This window comes from Malurus melanocephalus, unplaced genomic scaffold (genome assembly GCF_030028575.1).
Source record: "Malurus melanocephalus ecotype Western Australia unplaced genomic scaffold, MMel_1.1 scaffold_39, whole genome shotgun sequence".
Classification (NCBI taxonomy): domain Eukaryota; kingdom Metazoa; phylum Chordata; class Aves; order Passeriformes; family Maluridae; genus Malurus; species Malurus melanocephalus.
In genome coordinates this window covers 1393596-1408490 of record NW_026623271.1, presented here as the reverse complement: position 1 = coordinate 1408490, position 14895 = coordinate 1393596, and the positions used below count along the sequence as shown (strand labels likewise).

General features: G+C 41.3%; 2 protein-coding genes across 5 annotated transcripts in view; one reads left to right on the top strand and one right to left on the bottom strand.

The window, feature by feature from the left end:
* CCDC146 (coiled-coil domain containing 146) overlaps positions 1-8392 on the top strand; it is a 65156-nt gene extending 56764 nt beyond the window's left edge. Inside the window, exons 16-19 of the mRNA XM_057364482.1 lie at positions 4318-4446; positions 5946-6083; positions 6936-7178; positions 8040-8392. Coding sequence (XP_057220465.1) covers positions 4318-4446; positions 5946-6083; positions 6936-7178; positions 8040-8207 — 678 coding nt within the window. The 3' untranslated portion in view covers positions 8208-8392. The remainder of the gene's footprint in view (positions 1-4317; positions 4447-5945; positions 6084-6935; positions 7179-8039) is intronic.
* Positions 8393-8478: 86 nt separating this feature from the next.
* GSAP (gamma-secretase activating protein) overlaps positions 8479-14895 on the bottom strand; it is a 44642-nt gene continuing 38225 nt past the window's right edge. For 2 of the 4 annotated variants that reach the window (XM_057364479.1, XM_057364478.1), the window contains exons 26-30: positions 14288-14407; positions 12754-12815; positions 10749-10853; positions 10509-10602; positions 8479-9956 (exon numbers count right to left, since the gene is read on the bottom strand). In XM_057364479.1, the coding sequence (XP_057220462.1) occupies positions 9856-9956; positions 10509-10602; positions 10749-10853; positions 12754-12815; positions 14288-14407 (482 nt within the window). In that variant the 3' untranslated portion in view covers positions 8479-9855. Of the gene's footprint in view, positions 9957-10508; positions 10603-10748; positions 10854-12753; positions 12816-14287; positions 14408-14895 lie in introns of those variants that run through there. The other 2 variants (XM_057364477.1, XM_057364480.1) reach the window with 2 other exon arrangements.

Sequence of the window (14895 nt, the reverse complement as noted above, 5' to 3'; positions counted from 1 at the left end):
AAAGAAAGAAGACTAAAGGAAAAAGACTCCAAAGTTTTCAGGTAATGTTTAAAATGAGGCTGAGTCACTGAGTCGAATACAGCAGCAAAATGCTGATAATTTTTGTGAACTGACAGAGTCAATCATGAAACTTTGCTTTTTCTCTTCAGCATTTCTGCAACTTTCTCCTTTATGATGATATGTCATTTATGTGATATCTAAAATCACTGTTAAAGGGAGGCTATTGCTGCAGGTACTTTAAATCTTTTTGCAATGTTGATGTAAAATTAAAAGTAAGAAAATACAGAGTGGTGTGATATTGTACWTGCAGTAGTCTTTATAAATGTTTCCAAGTCAGATTTTCCAGTGAACAATGRCAAATAATTGCTTATCAACCTTTAAAATTTAACTAAATACTGTTATTACTGAATATTACATGGTTCAAACTGGCTGTTAACTCATCCATCTCCTTGTGCTCAGCCATTCCAGCATCAATACTCTTACTCCCACTGCCAACAGGAATTAAGTCCGATGAGAAGCAGTTTAAAATTGTTTTGCTTTATCTTTATGATTTAAATAAAAACCACGAGCCCAAATTTGAATTCTGSTGTTGGTTGCCAAATTCACATTGCTAATTCCTGTCCTGATTACAGATTTGACCTCACACTGAAATCTGCCTCAGCCTCTGTTCAGTTACCGTGGTCACAGACCATCTGCATTAGGCAGGCTGAATCCTGTACCTGTGCCTCTTTTCTCCTCTCCTTTTCCTACCCTTTCYGCCTCCTTCAGTCTTGAGTAATACCAGACATCTTTGAAGCAAGTGCTTTTAACACTAGGTAGGTATTTTCATTACTATCAATGTAAATAATTAAAATCAGAAATATTTACAGACTGCAAAAACTGACCTATAATCTCAGCAGGTGTAGTGCCCATTGGGAAGGGRAAAAGCCCAGATCAGGGCTGTGTGCCAATTCAGCAAGAACAAATACTTCACCTGGGTCTCCTATATTCCACATGAGCTGCTTAATCATCAAAGTRATGTATGTTCCACTTGTATGCTTTTCACCAGAATCTGCCTTTTTCCATAAAACATTGGTGAATAGTTTAGCTAAAGCAATACCATCRAGTGAAACAAGAGCAGACCTCTTCTAAGCAAGTCCTAGTAATGTGGACTAAGTGGGTTTGTTACCATCACTGTAAAGATTCAAAAGTAGAGATATTTACTTCTTTACACAAAAAATCCCTGGTGAGAATGTAAGGTGGTTTTCTCTGGGCATAAAACTATGTAAGTTTTAATTGGTACTGCACATCAAGGGACTGCTCCTGCTGACTGMAGTGACCCATAAAAACTAATCTGCCTTCATGCATCAATGAGAAATACTTAGCATTAATCATTAATTWGTCCAACACGCAGACCTGCTGAGCTGTCACAGTGCTGTAGATGGCACTTTCATGCCTTAAAGTTCAGGCAATGCACAAGGACTGTCAGTTCATTTGAGGCATTTGGCAACAACATTTGTCCAGGTTTTAATACAATSCCATGAAGATTGTATTAACAGTCATAGAATTATAGGGTTAGTAGAGAGATAAAGAGTTTATCTAGGCAATCTGCTCCCACATCAGCAGTGGATTGCCAGTTATTCCTGAGAGGGCYAAGCTGTGCTTTCAAGCCACCACTAGGAAACCAGTTTCCCCAGCAAGTTATCCGAGTCTTTCCTTAACGGTGGAAAGATTTTCTTGACCTTTAGGCTGGATCTTTCTTGCTGTGGTGTAAGAATATTGGTTTGTATTCTCTCCTCCAGGGACATGACAAATGGACCMTTCTTTTTCTTTCTGCAACATTTCATTTTCTGGAAGGTTATTTATCATGTTCCTATCCTATCCTTTTGCTACACAACCTTGTTTCTTTCAATTAGCTCTTAGAGATTTTTCTTAATCTTTTTCTGCATTTCTTTTATTTTTGGCAATATGGTCTTTATATGTCTTGAGGTGTAGTGCCTGGTACCTGTGGCTGACAGTGGAAGGCTTCATTCAGGCAGTTTGCAGGTTACCTTMCTGCTTATGCATCCAGGTATGGTGGCATCTTTCTTGATACATGAGATYGTGACTCATCTTCATGTAAATGTATGTAACAACCAGACTGTTTTTAAAAGAAAGGGCATCCAGCCAGTTGGCTTTGATTCTGTATTTGTACAGGCAATTTTTCCTGCATACATGTAGTAACTTACATTTTTTATTTCCTATTGTATTTTTGCTTCAGACCTCTTTTCAGACCAAGATAATTTTGAATTTAAATCTTTTCCAAAAAAATACTTGCAGTCTCTCTGATCTTAAGCTCATTCTACTGATGAGGTATTTACTGTATATTTTCATCAATAACCCATTTCCTTTGTTTGTTTATGATAATAGCATATTATTTGTCATCCATACACCTGTGAAATTATCATAATACACATTGGTCTGGCTTGGCATGACTCAACACACCTGTGTTGGCTGTTATTCCCACCCTTTTTATCTCCTTGATACCTAYAAAGAAAACTTAATTATGTGTTCCAGATTTATTCTTCAGAAAGTAAAGAYAAGTCATCTATGGTTCCATAGCTTCATCCCCCTCTTTTTTAAAACAGGTCTTGTATTTGCCCTTTTCTAGTGCTGTTCATACCTCACCTACTTTCTCTGACATCTCAAGAATAAGCACCTGATGGTTTCTTTTTCAGACCAGTTGCTTTATGTAGACATCTTCCCTCCTGTGTGTTCATCCTTCAACAATTCCTCCTGACTGATTACAACTCAACATAGAAAGCCTCTCTTCTAGAGCCTTTTTCTATCTCGTGTACCAAATCCACTCTAAGAAAAAAAGGATTTTAAAAAAATTTAGGAATCTCTTGTAACTCAGATGAAGTCTTGTCAAAGGAAAATGCTACAAATAATTCACATTACTTAAGCAGATGCAGAATATCATGGTTATCTCTAAATGGACTTTGATACTTTTGGATTGGCTTGTATCTAATCACTTCCAAATCATATTGCATTTAAAAGTAAGGCTAGTATTTACATTTAACATGCAAGTTCTTACGGCATTTTGAACAGTGGTTTTGCTGCAATAGTCCTTCTCTAAATTAACTATTCAGTCCTGCAAATTTTTCCTTGGTGAGCTGCCCCTAATCTCATTAAGATACCACTGCCCCCAACAAGGCATTTTTCCCTGAGTTAGTGGTTGAGAAATTTGGCCCCAATAGAAAAGATCACTGGAAACATAGCTGCATCCTGCTGTTTGTTCTGGCCTTGCTTTTACATTCTTCCACTCCATATTTTTGGGCTTAAGTTTTAGCTATTTGTTAGCAAAATATAACTTTCAGTACCTAGCTATGTTCAGAATCATGGTTTGCTGAGGAAATTGTTCATTACAGTCATCTCTAAAGTTTTTACTGTAGCTGCTTTTAGACAAAGTGTACAGGAGTGAGTAGTGTGGTGCTTTTTACTAGGAAAATAAGTATTTAAGTGTTCTGGTAATGTTCTGCTGCCATCTGAGAATATCTGTGCTTTTTCTCTTTTCTAGTTAAATATGACTTGTTAGCTTCCAGTGACAAACCTCATCCTGGCAACATCTAAACATTTACTTTATATTTGAGTGACTGTTCRTAACTTTGAGAACCTGTGACCACTTATTTCCTTAATCAATCATCATCTGCAGTGGATGGTTAACATTTACACTTGGTAGGGTTATATCAGTGCTAACAGCTTGCTGAAAGATGTCCAGGTGCACATCAGAGCACACAACCCCACCACTGTCAGTCTTGCAAGTCCCAATGTGAAAAAATGGCCCGGGCCACTCCTTCAGCAAGTATTTATGTAAAGCCAGGATGTCCATGTAGCATGTTCTGGGAAATGTTATTCCATGGGAAGGTCTCACATCAGAAAGGTCAGGCAACATCTGCCTCTATGAAGCTCAAGGGTCCCACATGCTCAGTGACACCACTGAGTCACTTCAGGACACATGTCTGGGAATGTTTGTGAAGAAAACTTGGATGTCTGTAGGGATGAGACCTTCAGTGCTAACCAGCAGGGAAACGGGGCTTTCTGTTGTATTCCTGAGGATAAAATGTAGCCTGAGGACTAAGAAACAGGTGGAACTCAATTTCTGTCRCACAGCAGGGTTTCCTCTGTCCTGCAACTGTCACACTGCAGTTCCCCTTTAAAGGAAAATTTTCAAATGGCTCATAATTTTATGTTACCTCCCTCCTTTGCAGTACAAGGAAACCTTGTCTGTTGAAGTCTCAGTCCAAGGTCTGGGGATGAGTTGGGTGGGAATAAATAACTGTTGTGGCTCTTTGCTAGTATTCTGAGTGCAAGGACAAGATCAAACAGCTGGAGGGAAACTATGGTGATGCCACAAATGAGAGTAGGAAACAAGAAATGGGAGGGGACGACCCATCTCCACGTGAGCTGCTAAAAAGGATTGAACAGGTAACGTCATTTCTCATATCACAAGCTATCCCATTGTGCTTGCCCTCTTTTAGAAAATGCAAATGGTGCCTTTTATTTTTAAAATAAACTTTCTGTAAGAGGAATTAAAAAAAATTATGATTGCCTATTGTGAACTCCAGCCCAGTGTCTGCTTTCCTGGTCAAMTGGACATGGGACATTTTGACTTCTTCCAGCAGAGGCCGGGGAGGGGGAGCTCTGTGAGGTAGCCCTGGCTCTGCAGCATCCTGTGCCGACCACTCAGTTCACAYCATTGGCACTTCAGTGCAGACCCACCTCACCAGGGGAAGGCACAGAAAAGGCGGCAGAGGGAGATAAATGCAGAATAATAAACTGCTAACAAATAGGGTGGTCAGYCTTTGATAGCCGGTCATGAGCTGTTCCACCGCTCTGAGTTGTTCTGTGGGCTGTGAGCAGGAGGCAGACCTGCCAGCTTCTTAGCAAAGTTGGCCTGTGTGACACAGAACCAAACACTGCCCTTTGTCAGGGCTGGGCTCTACTGCTTTGCTTCTCTGCCAAATGAGGAGCCACCGAACAGAGCTTGGTGGAAGCAGCAGCCAGGTCAGCCCAGCAACTGACACTTGACTGCAGCACTGCTGGCTGTCCCCAGACACTTCAAAGGGAAGCACTAGGTCCAATGGAAAGGCAGTTTCAGAGCCCTCTGTGTGGAGGGGAAGAAGGTAAAGGAACAGCATTTTCTGATATCGTTTTGTCTGTCCCATTTATAGAAGCACAAAACTCCTCCCATTGCATTCCGTGTTTGGAGAGGATTTGCAGAGGGCTCTGAAGGTGTGAGGGCAGTAGCACAAAGCTCAGAGCACACCTCAGAGTCTTTCTTTTGAAATCCTGTTTGTAAAGACAGACTCTGAACTAAGCTGCTTGAATTACCTGAGCATTTTGCTTCACTGTCCCGTATTCCTTGACAGGAGGGAGCTCTGCATAACCAAGCAGGCTATTACACCTGCTATCACCAGCCTGCACATTAAAAAGAAGGGTTTCTTGGAGTTTTCATGATAAGTTCAAATGTCCATTTCAATTCCCTCAGGATTTAGTCACTGTAGCTGTAATTTGTTTATGGAGTCCATACTTTTTTTTAGCATGAGGAGGGAAGAAGTATTTAAATCAAGAGCTGAAACCTTCCATTATGGTGTGACACAAGGAACCAGAATACCAAAAAAAAAAATTATGACTACAAAAAAGCCCCATTGCTTTCAAGAAAAGCACAGCAAGGCAGTAACCACAGTGTAACCCAAGAGGGCCAGGTCTGATATGGAAGAATTGTATGACTGGCAGTAACCAAATGAACGAATTTGGGCCTGATCCTTGGCAGAGAGGGTGTAAGTTTTGAGAAAACTCATGGTGAAGGTATTTGTTTATGGCTGTGCACCAGTTTATTTCAGCAGCTCAAGGCAATCACAGAACACTTCGTGCTGCAACTTCCCCTGTCCTTTCYTTACACCATGTCCTCCTTCTTGCTGCAGATAGAGGCAGAACTGTTGCAGAAGGAGAAGAGATTGGTGAAGATAGATTTTCTCTGCGAGGCCATTACAGATCTGACAGACAGAATCCGTACTGCGGCAGAGAACGCCAAGCAGAACATACTGCTGTTCGCTAGGAGGGTAAGAAGGGCACTGCACACTCTGCTTGSCAGCCTGTACAAAATGAAACAGTATCTGGGCAAGAGGTGATTCACTTGTGAATTACAAAAGTGGCTGGAAATGTTTATAGGCAAATCATAAGTTAGGATTCAGAAATTACAGATCCTTAGATGTTAGGTTTGGCACACATAAAAGCTTAAAACAGATTTTAACAATAGTTAGTTTTACACAGACAGAGAAATATCATGGTTGTTAACTGTGTTTGTGAAATTATGGCYATGGGCTAATAAGTTACTCTAAGGATGGCAGTGTGTCAAAAGTTGCATTCACAAGGGCTTTGACTCTCCCGATTGCTTATTAGTCACTTAAAGAGTATTAAAGTTGGGGTTTTTTTTTCAAAATCATCTCCAGTGAGACTCAAGGATTCCTGTAACATTCCTTTTCTGTTCATTCCCCTTCCAAGGATATTGTCACAACCTAGAGCCCCTGTATCAGCAGTATCACTCAGTTRTCTCATAGGAATTGGGCTTATTCCAGCTTTATTACAAAGTTAATTGTGCATAAACTCAAAGAGAGTTGGGATCCCAGGCCTTTGAGGGCTGGGGCARTTTTGCTGTCCAGCTGAAAAGGACAGGAAGCAAAGTCAAATGTGCATTTTTTTTCTTGTATTGGAGTAAATGTGACTTCTTGAGCAGCCAATTTTCTTTGGTTCTAAGTGATCACAAAAATTAAGTAATTTTCAAGTATTGAAGTACAGTTTAAAAGCTTGTCAACTTGGACTTATTTTCATGTGCCTAATGCTCACCCAAGTGTCATGCCCAGYGAATGCCTAAAGAGATATCCTAATTACAATGCAACTGCTTTGTATTCCAGACTAACGATCTGCAGAGGAAGGTAAATGACAAAACCCAGGAGATAAGGGCTCTTTTTGCAGAGTTATCCATGAAGCAAGCACTTGCCATTAGACTCCAGCAGGAAATTGGAGACAGAGAACAACTTGTGATGACAGCTTCATTGATGATAAGTCAAGGCCTTCCCCCTCCTAGTGAAAGAGAATGGTTGAAGAGCCTACACAATGAGAGGATGCAAAAAGCATCAGCTGAAGCCAGAGCAAAAGTAAGTTTTTGTCATATGTTACAGAGCTCCAGGAGACAGTTGTAGATGATGGAACAGACAAAAACCACTACTGAAGTAGGTCTGTGAAGTTTTAGCTCTGACAACACTGCTTAGAGCTGATCATTGAATCTTAAGGAGATCATATACTAAAAACCTCACCTTTGATTATTAAAGTARTTTGTGTGATTATGCTGTGGCTGAAGGGCAAGGCAGACATCAGTGGAATATTGCTTTTCATTGGATTTCAAGGCAAAGTTGCAAAAGGTGGAGTGTCAGGTTCAGGAGAAGTAGGTTTAAKGTCTCCCACATGTAAGATACAATGAGCATGAGATCAGAAGCAGCAAGAAAGCAGATTGCTGGGCAAGACACTGAGGGTAGGCAGGGCAGCATAGCAAACAGTGCTTCAACCCTACCCTGCTGGACACTGCCTCTGTCCTTGAGATGGTCAGTGATCCCAAAGCAGAGAGCTCCTACAGAATAATAATGGTTTAGAATAAGTGTCTTCTATCATGAAACATCTCATGCTCTGACTCAAGCTTCCTTTCAGTGCTGTGGATAAAGGCTCACTCTAGTAAMTGTATTCAGGAACAGAATTGTTCCTCAGACGTTCTGTGCACAATTATTACAACTTTTGAAAGTTCACCTAATCGGTTTTCTTGACAAATAACAAAAGCATGACAGGCTCAAACTGTCTACTATTTAAAAAGACAAATTCACATCTACATGGTCAAACCTCAAGCTTTCCCTTTAATACCCCTTCAGCTTTCCTGGCTTGCAAGGGATTCTCTACATTGGCTCAGGGGACCACTGGAGTTTTAAAGCACACAACCCCTATGTGACCAAGCTGTGTTTCTCTGACAGCACSCTGCAGAGGAGGAACAAGGTACAATGCCCAGCAATGCCCCCACTGCACCTGGAGAGGAGGAGACGCTCCCACTGCTGCCCCACACAGCTCCCCTCAGGCAAAGTGAGTCCAGTTCGAGTCTCAGACATTTCAAAAAGCCTCCTGCAAAGTCATCTGAAATGTGAACAGTCAACACCTGAAGCAGGACAGACCATTATCAGSTGCTGGATCACAAGAGTCAGCAGCATTTACACGGCGCTTAAGGAAGATCCGTTGGTGTTCRGCCAAATTCCGTACTGGAAACAAAGTATTTGTTCATGCCAAAAGCACTGCTAACCAGCTGGCAACCCAAAGTCCCTTCTGGTATCCCAAATGCAGTGCAGTATTCCCAAGTGTTAAGAAAAGTGAGTGATGCTCATGCTATGCTTTTTTTTTTTCTTTCAGGTGAAGTTTTATTGCTTATGAAGATAGTTTATAATACATTCCATTAAAAAGAAAARGCTAGAAAAATCTTCTCCTGTTATTAATATAATATAAAGTGGCCACCACTTATACACATACACCAACATGGCTTTCTGCAGTGTGGGACTGGAGTTGACACTTGCCACAGAAATTCTAAGTATATTGAGAAGAATATTCCTTCCCACTATGCAGTCACTGAGAAAGCTRAAGCTTCACTGGTGGCAATGACACGTGAGTGACCATGAACTTGCCACGCTCGCAGGAACTCTATTTTTTATTTCACTGGTAAGGAATAGGGAGCATGAATGGAAACTACTCAGAGAGAATATCAGAGTTGTTTTGAAACCTCACAAACATATCAAATTTTAACGAGTTTCTCTAGTTTAATAGTCTGGAATTTTGTAGAGTTTTTGTAAAATCCAGGCTCCAGAAATCTTGCATGGCACAACTTGGCAATTTTCTCAGTGTAACAGCAAATTGCTATTACCATTTTAAATTAATGTCACAGTTCAGAACTTAAAACAAAGAAACAAACAATACTGGCTCAGTTACATAYAAATAGAAGTTGAAAACAAAGGAAAAACAGCCTGCCTAATTTATTCTGAAGCTGAGGTTTGAACTATAACACTAGAATTGGTACGAAAGAATTACATAAAACTCTGTCCAAGCCACTGTTAAGATAAGTTTCTAAAACTTTTTTCCTATCCTGTATTGCATACAATATATGATACATATCTTTAAATAACAACCAAAAAACCCCACAAACAAACAAGCAAAACCCCAACAAAATCTGTCATGTGCACTTGAAGGAGATTACAGTTTGTGCTAATTACAAAACTGAAAATAAGAATGCATCTCCAGAAGCAGGAGTATCATTAGGTAACTGATACCACCATAAGGAATGAATACCTCCTTACTCATGCCTGGYATAAAAAGTCATTTGTTATTCCTACCTGCTTTACACAATCACACCAAGGAATCCTTTTATTAATTCAAGTAAACAGTTACTGGTTCTTGTTACTGTACAACTGGATTGACTTYTCCAGCATTGTCTTGTTAAAAAAATCAGTTTTCACAGCATGTTTGATACCTGCTGCTGTTCCACTTCCTTGACTACTTCAAAATGAAACCACAGATGTATTTCAAACCTGGGATTATGTCAAATGCATTCCTCTAGGATTTATCTAGTAATTAATTTCTAAGTCAGTAATTTCAACCTCAGTATGTTGGACTAAACACTGTTTTGAGTAGCTCATGCCAGTAGTGGAGACTACCAAAAACTGCAGGCTATTTGGGAAAGAACATTACATTTAAATGAATACTTTTACAGAGGCACCACAGTTTGACAGCCTTCTTCCACAGTTTGTTATTTCAGGAATATTTGAGGCCCAGAAGCGTCATAGTGTGCTTGAGTGCTGTTTCCTCTACAAATCTTACATTCACATGGTCTTCTTTTTCATATGGATGCACACCTAGAAAAACATGGTGAAGAATTATTTACAAAATCATACATGCTCCTGTACATTTAGAGTCCTGCAGTCTGTTAAATATCTTCATCTACAATACCAAAACACAAGGAGTAATAGAACTGTGTTTTCATGTTCCCAAAATACCTACAGCTTTCAGTCCTTTGGATGGTCAGTCATAGCAAAAACTGTCCTATCAGTGGGATGCAAGTAAATTATATCCCACACAGAGGGACCTCCAAACCAATTCTACCCTGGAAATCCAAACCCAGARTGAAACACAGTGGCTGTGTAAGTGTTAGTGCATGAAATGGCCCAGGGTATATGCTCATATAATGCCACATGGTTTAAATCTTTTTCCTCCCAAAATGAGATGATACCCACACACAGAGAATCTTGGCCCCTGACACCTTCCATCAGCAGAAAGACAAACAAACCTATATGTTCAGAATCACTGGAGTTTTAGTAACTCAGTTATGTCAGTACAGGCAGGATGCATCTGAGTGAACATCAAAGRGTAATGATCACTGATCTTCCAAAGYTSAGAATTAACATTACCTTGATTCTCTATCTCTGCCAACATATTAGTCAGGTAGTTCAGTGGCAAAAACTCCACAGGGACTGAGAGTCTCTCAGGGAGAGGTCTGCTGCACTGTAAAGGAGAATATTTCAGGTTAGTTCACAAAGACACACAGTACCACAGTTCGGTGTTTCTTTTGTGTTACAGTCTACAGAAAGCTCAGGAATCTCAACACTGTCAAAGCATAAGATTTAAAAACATGGCCTCTGTGCTCTTACCTGACTGTTTCCCAGCTTCTCGAGCAAAAGTTTCACRTATTTCCGTGCAATTATGTTTGCATTTATTGGATGATTCCAGTACTGAYGAACCTTTTGACCAAGAGCCTAGTAAGCAAGAAACAAACCCCAAAAACCTGAGAACATAAACACGGGACAGTGGAAACWTACAGAAAGGGAGAAAAAACCTGACACAAAATCCACACTGTAATGCAGATGTGCTTTGCTTCCAGACCCTGATGAGAGGCTAAGAGGTTATCATGTTTAGCCATGGAGCCATCCTTTCACAGCCAGTAACCAAGATATCACAATATGCTCTCAGATTGTGGGAAATCAGAATCTTGTTGCTCAGTCCTCACCTCAATCCATCTGTCTCRGTGCCTTCACCCACTTGGCTTGTGTTCTTATATATAAATTGAGGTTTAACATGACCATTAATTCTTTACTGTGAGTGATTTGAATCTATTCTTCCCCCAAGGAATAATGTACATGCCCATTCCTCAAGGCTCCTTCAGGACAGGGCTTCTCTCAGGCTCAGTCTAAGGAACCTTAAACAACCAGAAGAACACTGGCAAGATACTGGGAAGGGAAGTTTGGATCCCTTTATTCAGGTCATCGTCCTGGAAACTGATAACACTGACTCTCATTCCCAGAGGCAAAAAGAGATTCAAAACCAGGTTTGCCAAGGCTTCCAATCCTAACCAATAAGCAAAAGAATGGGAACACACTGTGAAATTAGCTCCACCTTCTGCTCTCCTTCCTGTCTAGATCTTCCTCTGCCCCTTCCCTTCAGCTGTACTGCAATGCAGACAGCTGTTCATTTTAGTAAATGTTTTACAGTTTAATGGTACTTAAATCCTTGTTTCTGATGGAACTGAAGTCATCGACTGCATCTAACCTGCTCAAAATAGTCCGAGTCACCCAAAAGTGACCTTTCTAGCAAACAGACTATTCCCAGCATTTTTTCCCAAAGCTGTAAATAGACACAATAAAGCACTGAGTCTACTGTGCATAGCTAGCAATAGTTGTTCCCCAAATCTCTCCCAGCCCAGCCCTTCACGTCAGAGCGTGGTTGGAATGGAGTTCCCCACCCACCAGAGCTGGCAGTTCAGGGGGCCCATGCTGACCCCGGCTTACCAGCCCTGGCCCAAAACAAGACACAGAGGACAAAGAACATCCTGTGGAGTTCTCCTCCTCTACCCCTTCTCAAAACTGCTGCCAAATAAAGAAGCCTTTGTTGGAGGAAAACCCAAGAGGCACTTCTGTCCATTTGAACTATAAGTGACAGCACATAACGAGCAAACAATGGGCAACTTATGTGGAGAAAAGCCCGTTCTGCAGTGAGGCATTCCCCGAGGGGGATCCCTGGTCTTCCTCTGCTCCCTCACATCTTGTGCTTGCCCTGGAGTCCTGTGCTGTGCACTAAGAGCAAAAGGGAAGAAGTGCAGCTCCCATTCTGCTGGAGCTTTTTATGAAGGATCAGTAATCAGCTCTAGCCTGTGGCTACACAAGTCACTTTCTCAGTGAGGTTTAGCTGAGGGGAGCTCTTGTCATTCATCTCTGTCAAAGAGCTGTGGTACAATAGGATTTTACATCTTTTACYGTACCAGCTTCTGAACACATTTTTTTAAGTGTATAGAACCAAACACCGAGGTCACAAGTGAGAAACACTGTGGATGCTAAAAACCACACACAACACCCCTATAAACCCTCTTTAAACCCAACTAAACTCTCATTGCTTTATGCAGGTGAGTACTCAGCAGAAAAGTGTCACTCTTGTTGACTCCTGTAAGGTACTGGAGACTCTGTAAAATACTATGGACAAACATATGATGTAAGTTATCAGGTGTCCTACAGGCTATGGAGAAATAGTGTATGTTCTGGTTTTATTTGAATCAGGTTCTATCTGAATTAGAGCCAAATTTTTCATTGGTTTGACCCTATCCACAAGGAAKAATTTCCTATCAATTCCAAAATCCAGGAAATTGCATCCCAAATCATCAGTTACCTCTGGAAGCCTCATCACAATGCTAAACTTCAGCTTTTCATTCTGTTCAGTGTCATCCAGATCTATGAGCAACAGGGGAAAAAAGCAAATCAAACAAACACTAATCACATAACAAACTTCCAACTTTCACTGAAGACATTCTGAATAAATACATTTCCTTAGTGAAATGAAAATTTCATTTTTAAATAAGGGCTATTATTTACATTATACTACATAAATAAGGGGCGTTATTTACATTCATACCATTTATACAAATATATATTTCTGTATTTTTGTGCATAACTTCACCATTTTATGTAACAATTTATATGGTRGTTCAAATGTACTTTGACTAAGTGCAACTCCCCAAGTTTGTATTTTCACTTGTCAAGACCAGGCACAGATTGATACAGTACATTCTGATGTCCCTTTTCTTGGACACTGGAGAAATAGCACATCCGGGCACAGCTGGCTCATGTTCAGCCACCACTGAGCAGCACTCCCTGATCCTTTTCTCCTAGGCAGATTTGCAGCCATTCTGCTCCAGGCTCTAGCCCTGCCTGGGGTTGTTGTGACCCAAGGGCAGGAACCACCATTTGGCCCTGCTGAACCTCACACAATTGGCCTCRGCCCATCAATCCTGTCCAGATCCCTCTGCAGAGCCTTCCTGCCCTCCAGCAGAYCAGCTCCCACCCAGCTTGGTGTCATCTGCAAACTGACTGAGGGTACACTCGACCCCCTTGTTCTGGTCATTGATAAAGGTGTTAAACCAGACTGGCCCCAATAGTGAGTTCTGGTAAACCCCACAGGGGATCAGCTGCCAGCTGGATGGAACTCCATTGCCCTCCACTCTCTGGGCCCAGCTGTCCAGCCAGTTTTACACCCAGAGAACAGTGCTCCCCTCCAGGATGTGAACAGCCAGTTTCTCCAGGAGATGCCTTTACTGAAGTCCAGATGGACAACACCCAGAGCCTTTTCCTCACCCACTGTGTGGGTCACCTGGGCACGGGAGGAGATCAGGCTGGTCAAGCAAGACCTGCCTTTCACAAACCCACGTTGGCTGGGCCTGATTCCCTGTTTGTCCTGTATGTGTCATGCGATATCACTCAAGATGATCTGCTCCATAACCTCCCCTGGCTCTGAGATCAGACTGTCTGTTCCTCTTGTTCCAAACATGAAGCAAAAGATGAGGCTGTATAAAAAACTGACTTCCTCACACAYAGGTGTGCACTTTCAGAGTCACAGAAATTTTCCCACAAATCCTATGAAGATCTTTAGTATTTGTTTTTCTAGGAAGTCCCATGTGGAAAAACTACAAACCCATATCCTCTCCAAACAGATATTTCTTTGTTTGCTGTGGTAAGGCAAATCATATAGCCTGAGCCCAAATTTTCTCCTTTCAGGTAGGCAACACTGTCAGTTACAGCCCTCACTGAACAACACTCTAAGARCTGAGGGTCCTGGGCAATAAAACCCATGTCCAAAGGGAGTGGCTCGAAGGACAGCACTCTCCATTAGGTGGCTGGTAACAAAAGAAACACGATGTTCACTGTACCTTTCAGCAATTTCCTGACACACGTTTCTGTCAAGTGCAAGACCCCATTGTCAATATAGTGCAGGAGGGTGTGCAGAGGGAGACATCGAACACCAAGACCCAGGTGCAGAGTGTGAAAACCTATGAAAGAAACAAACTTGTTTGGTACAATATGTATTTTTTTCTAATTCTCTGTTAGAGACTGTCATTACTCTAGCTAAAGTCATCACTTCCCTTAACTTCTGATTGTTTGTAGTTGCTGAGGAAATCAATTTATCAAGTCATGTGGTGACTATTTAGACATCCTTTAAGTCCTCTCAAGTACAATCTTGTCAGAAAGAAAGCTAAGGGGACTGAAAACAGTCATGAAAATCATGCACTGTCACTAAATATCTCCAAACTGTTGCTTACATATGAATTGTTCTATCAGTTTGTCTTTTATCTCCCTCTCTCCTCTGAATTAATCAAAAGCTGAGGCCTCACCACCCTCAGGATATTGCTGCCACCCACACATCCCACAGGCAGTATTAACATTTCAGCTTCTTTCTTAACATCAGCCAGACGATGGTCTTATTATCATGTAACAATACTGTGGCAGCATTTGTGCCCACACAGACTGAGGAACAGAC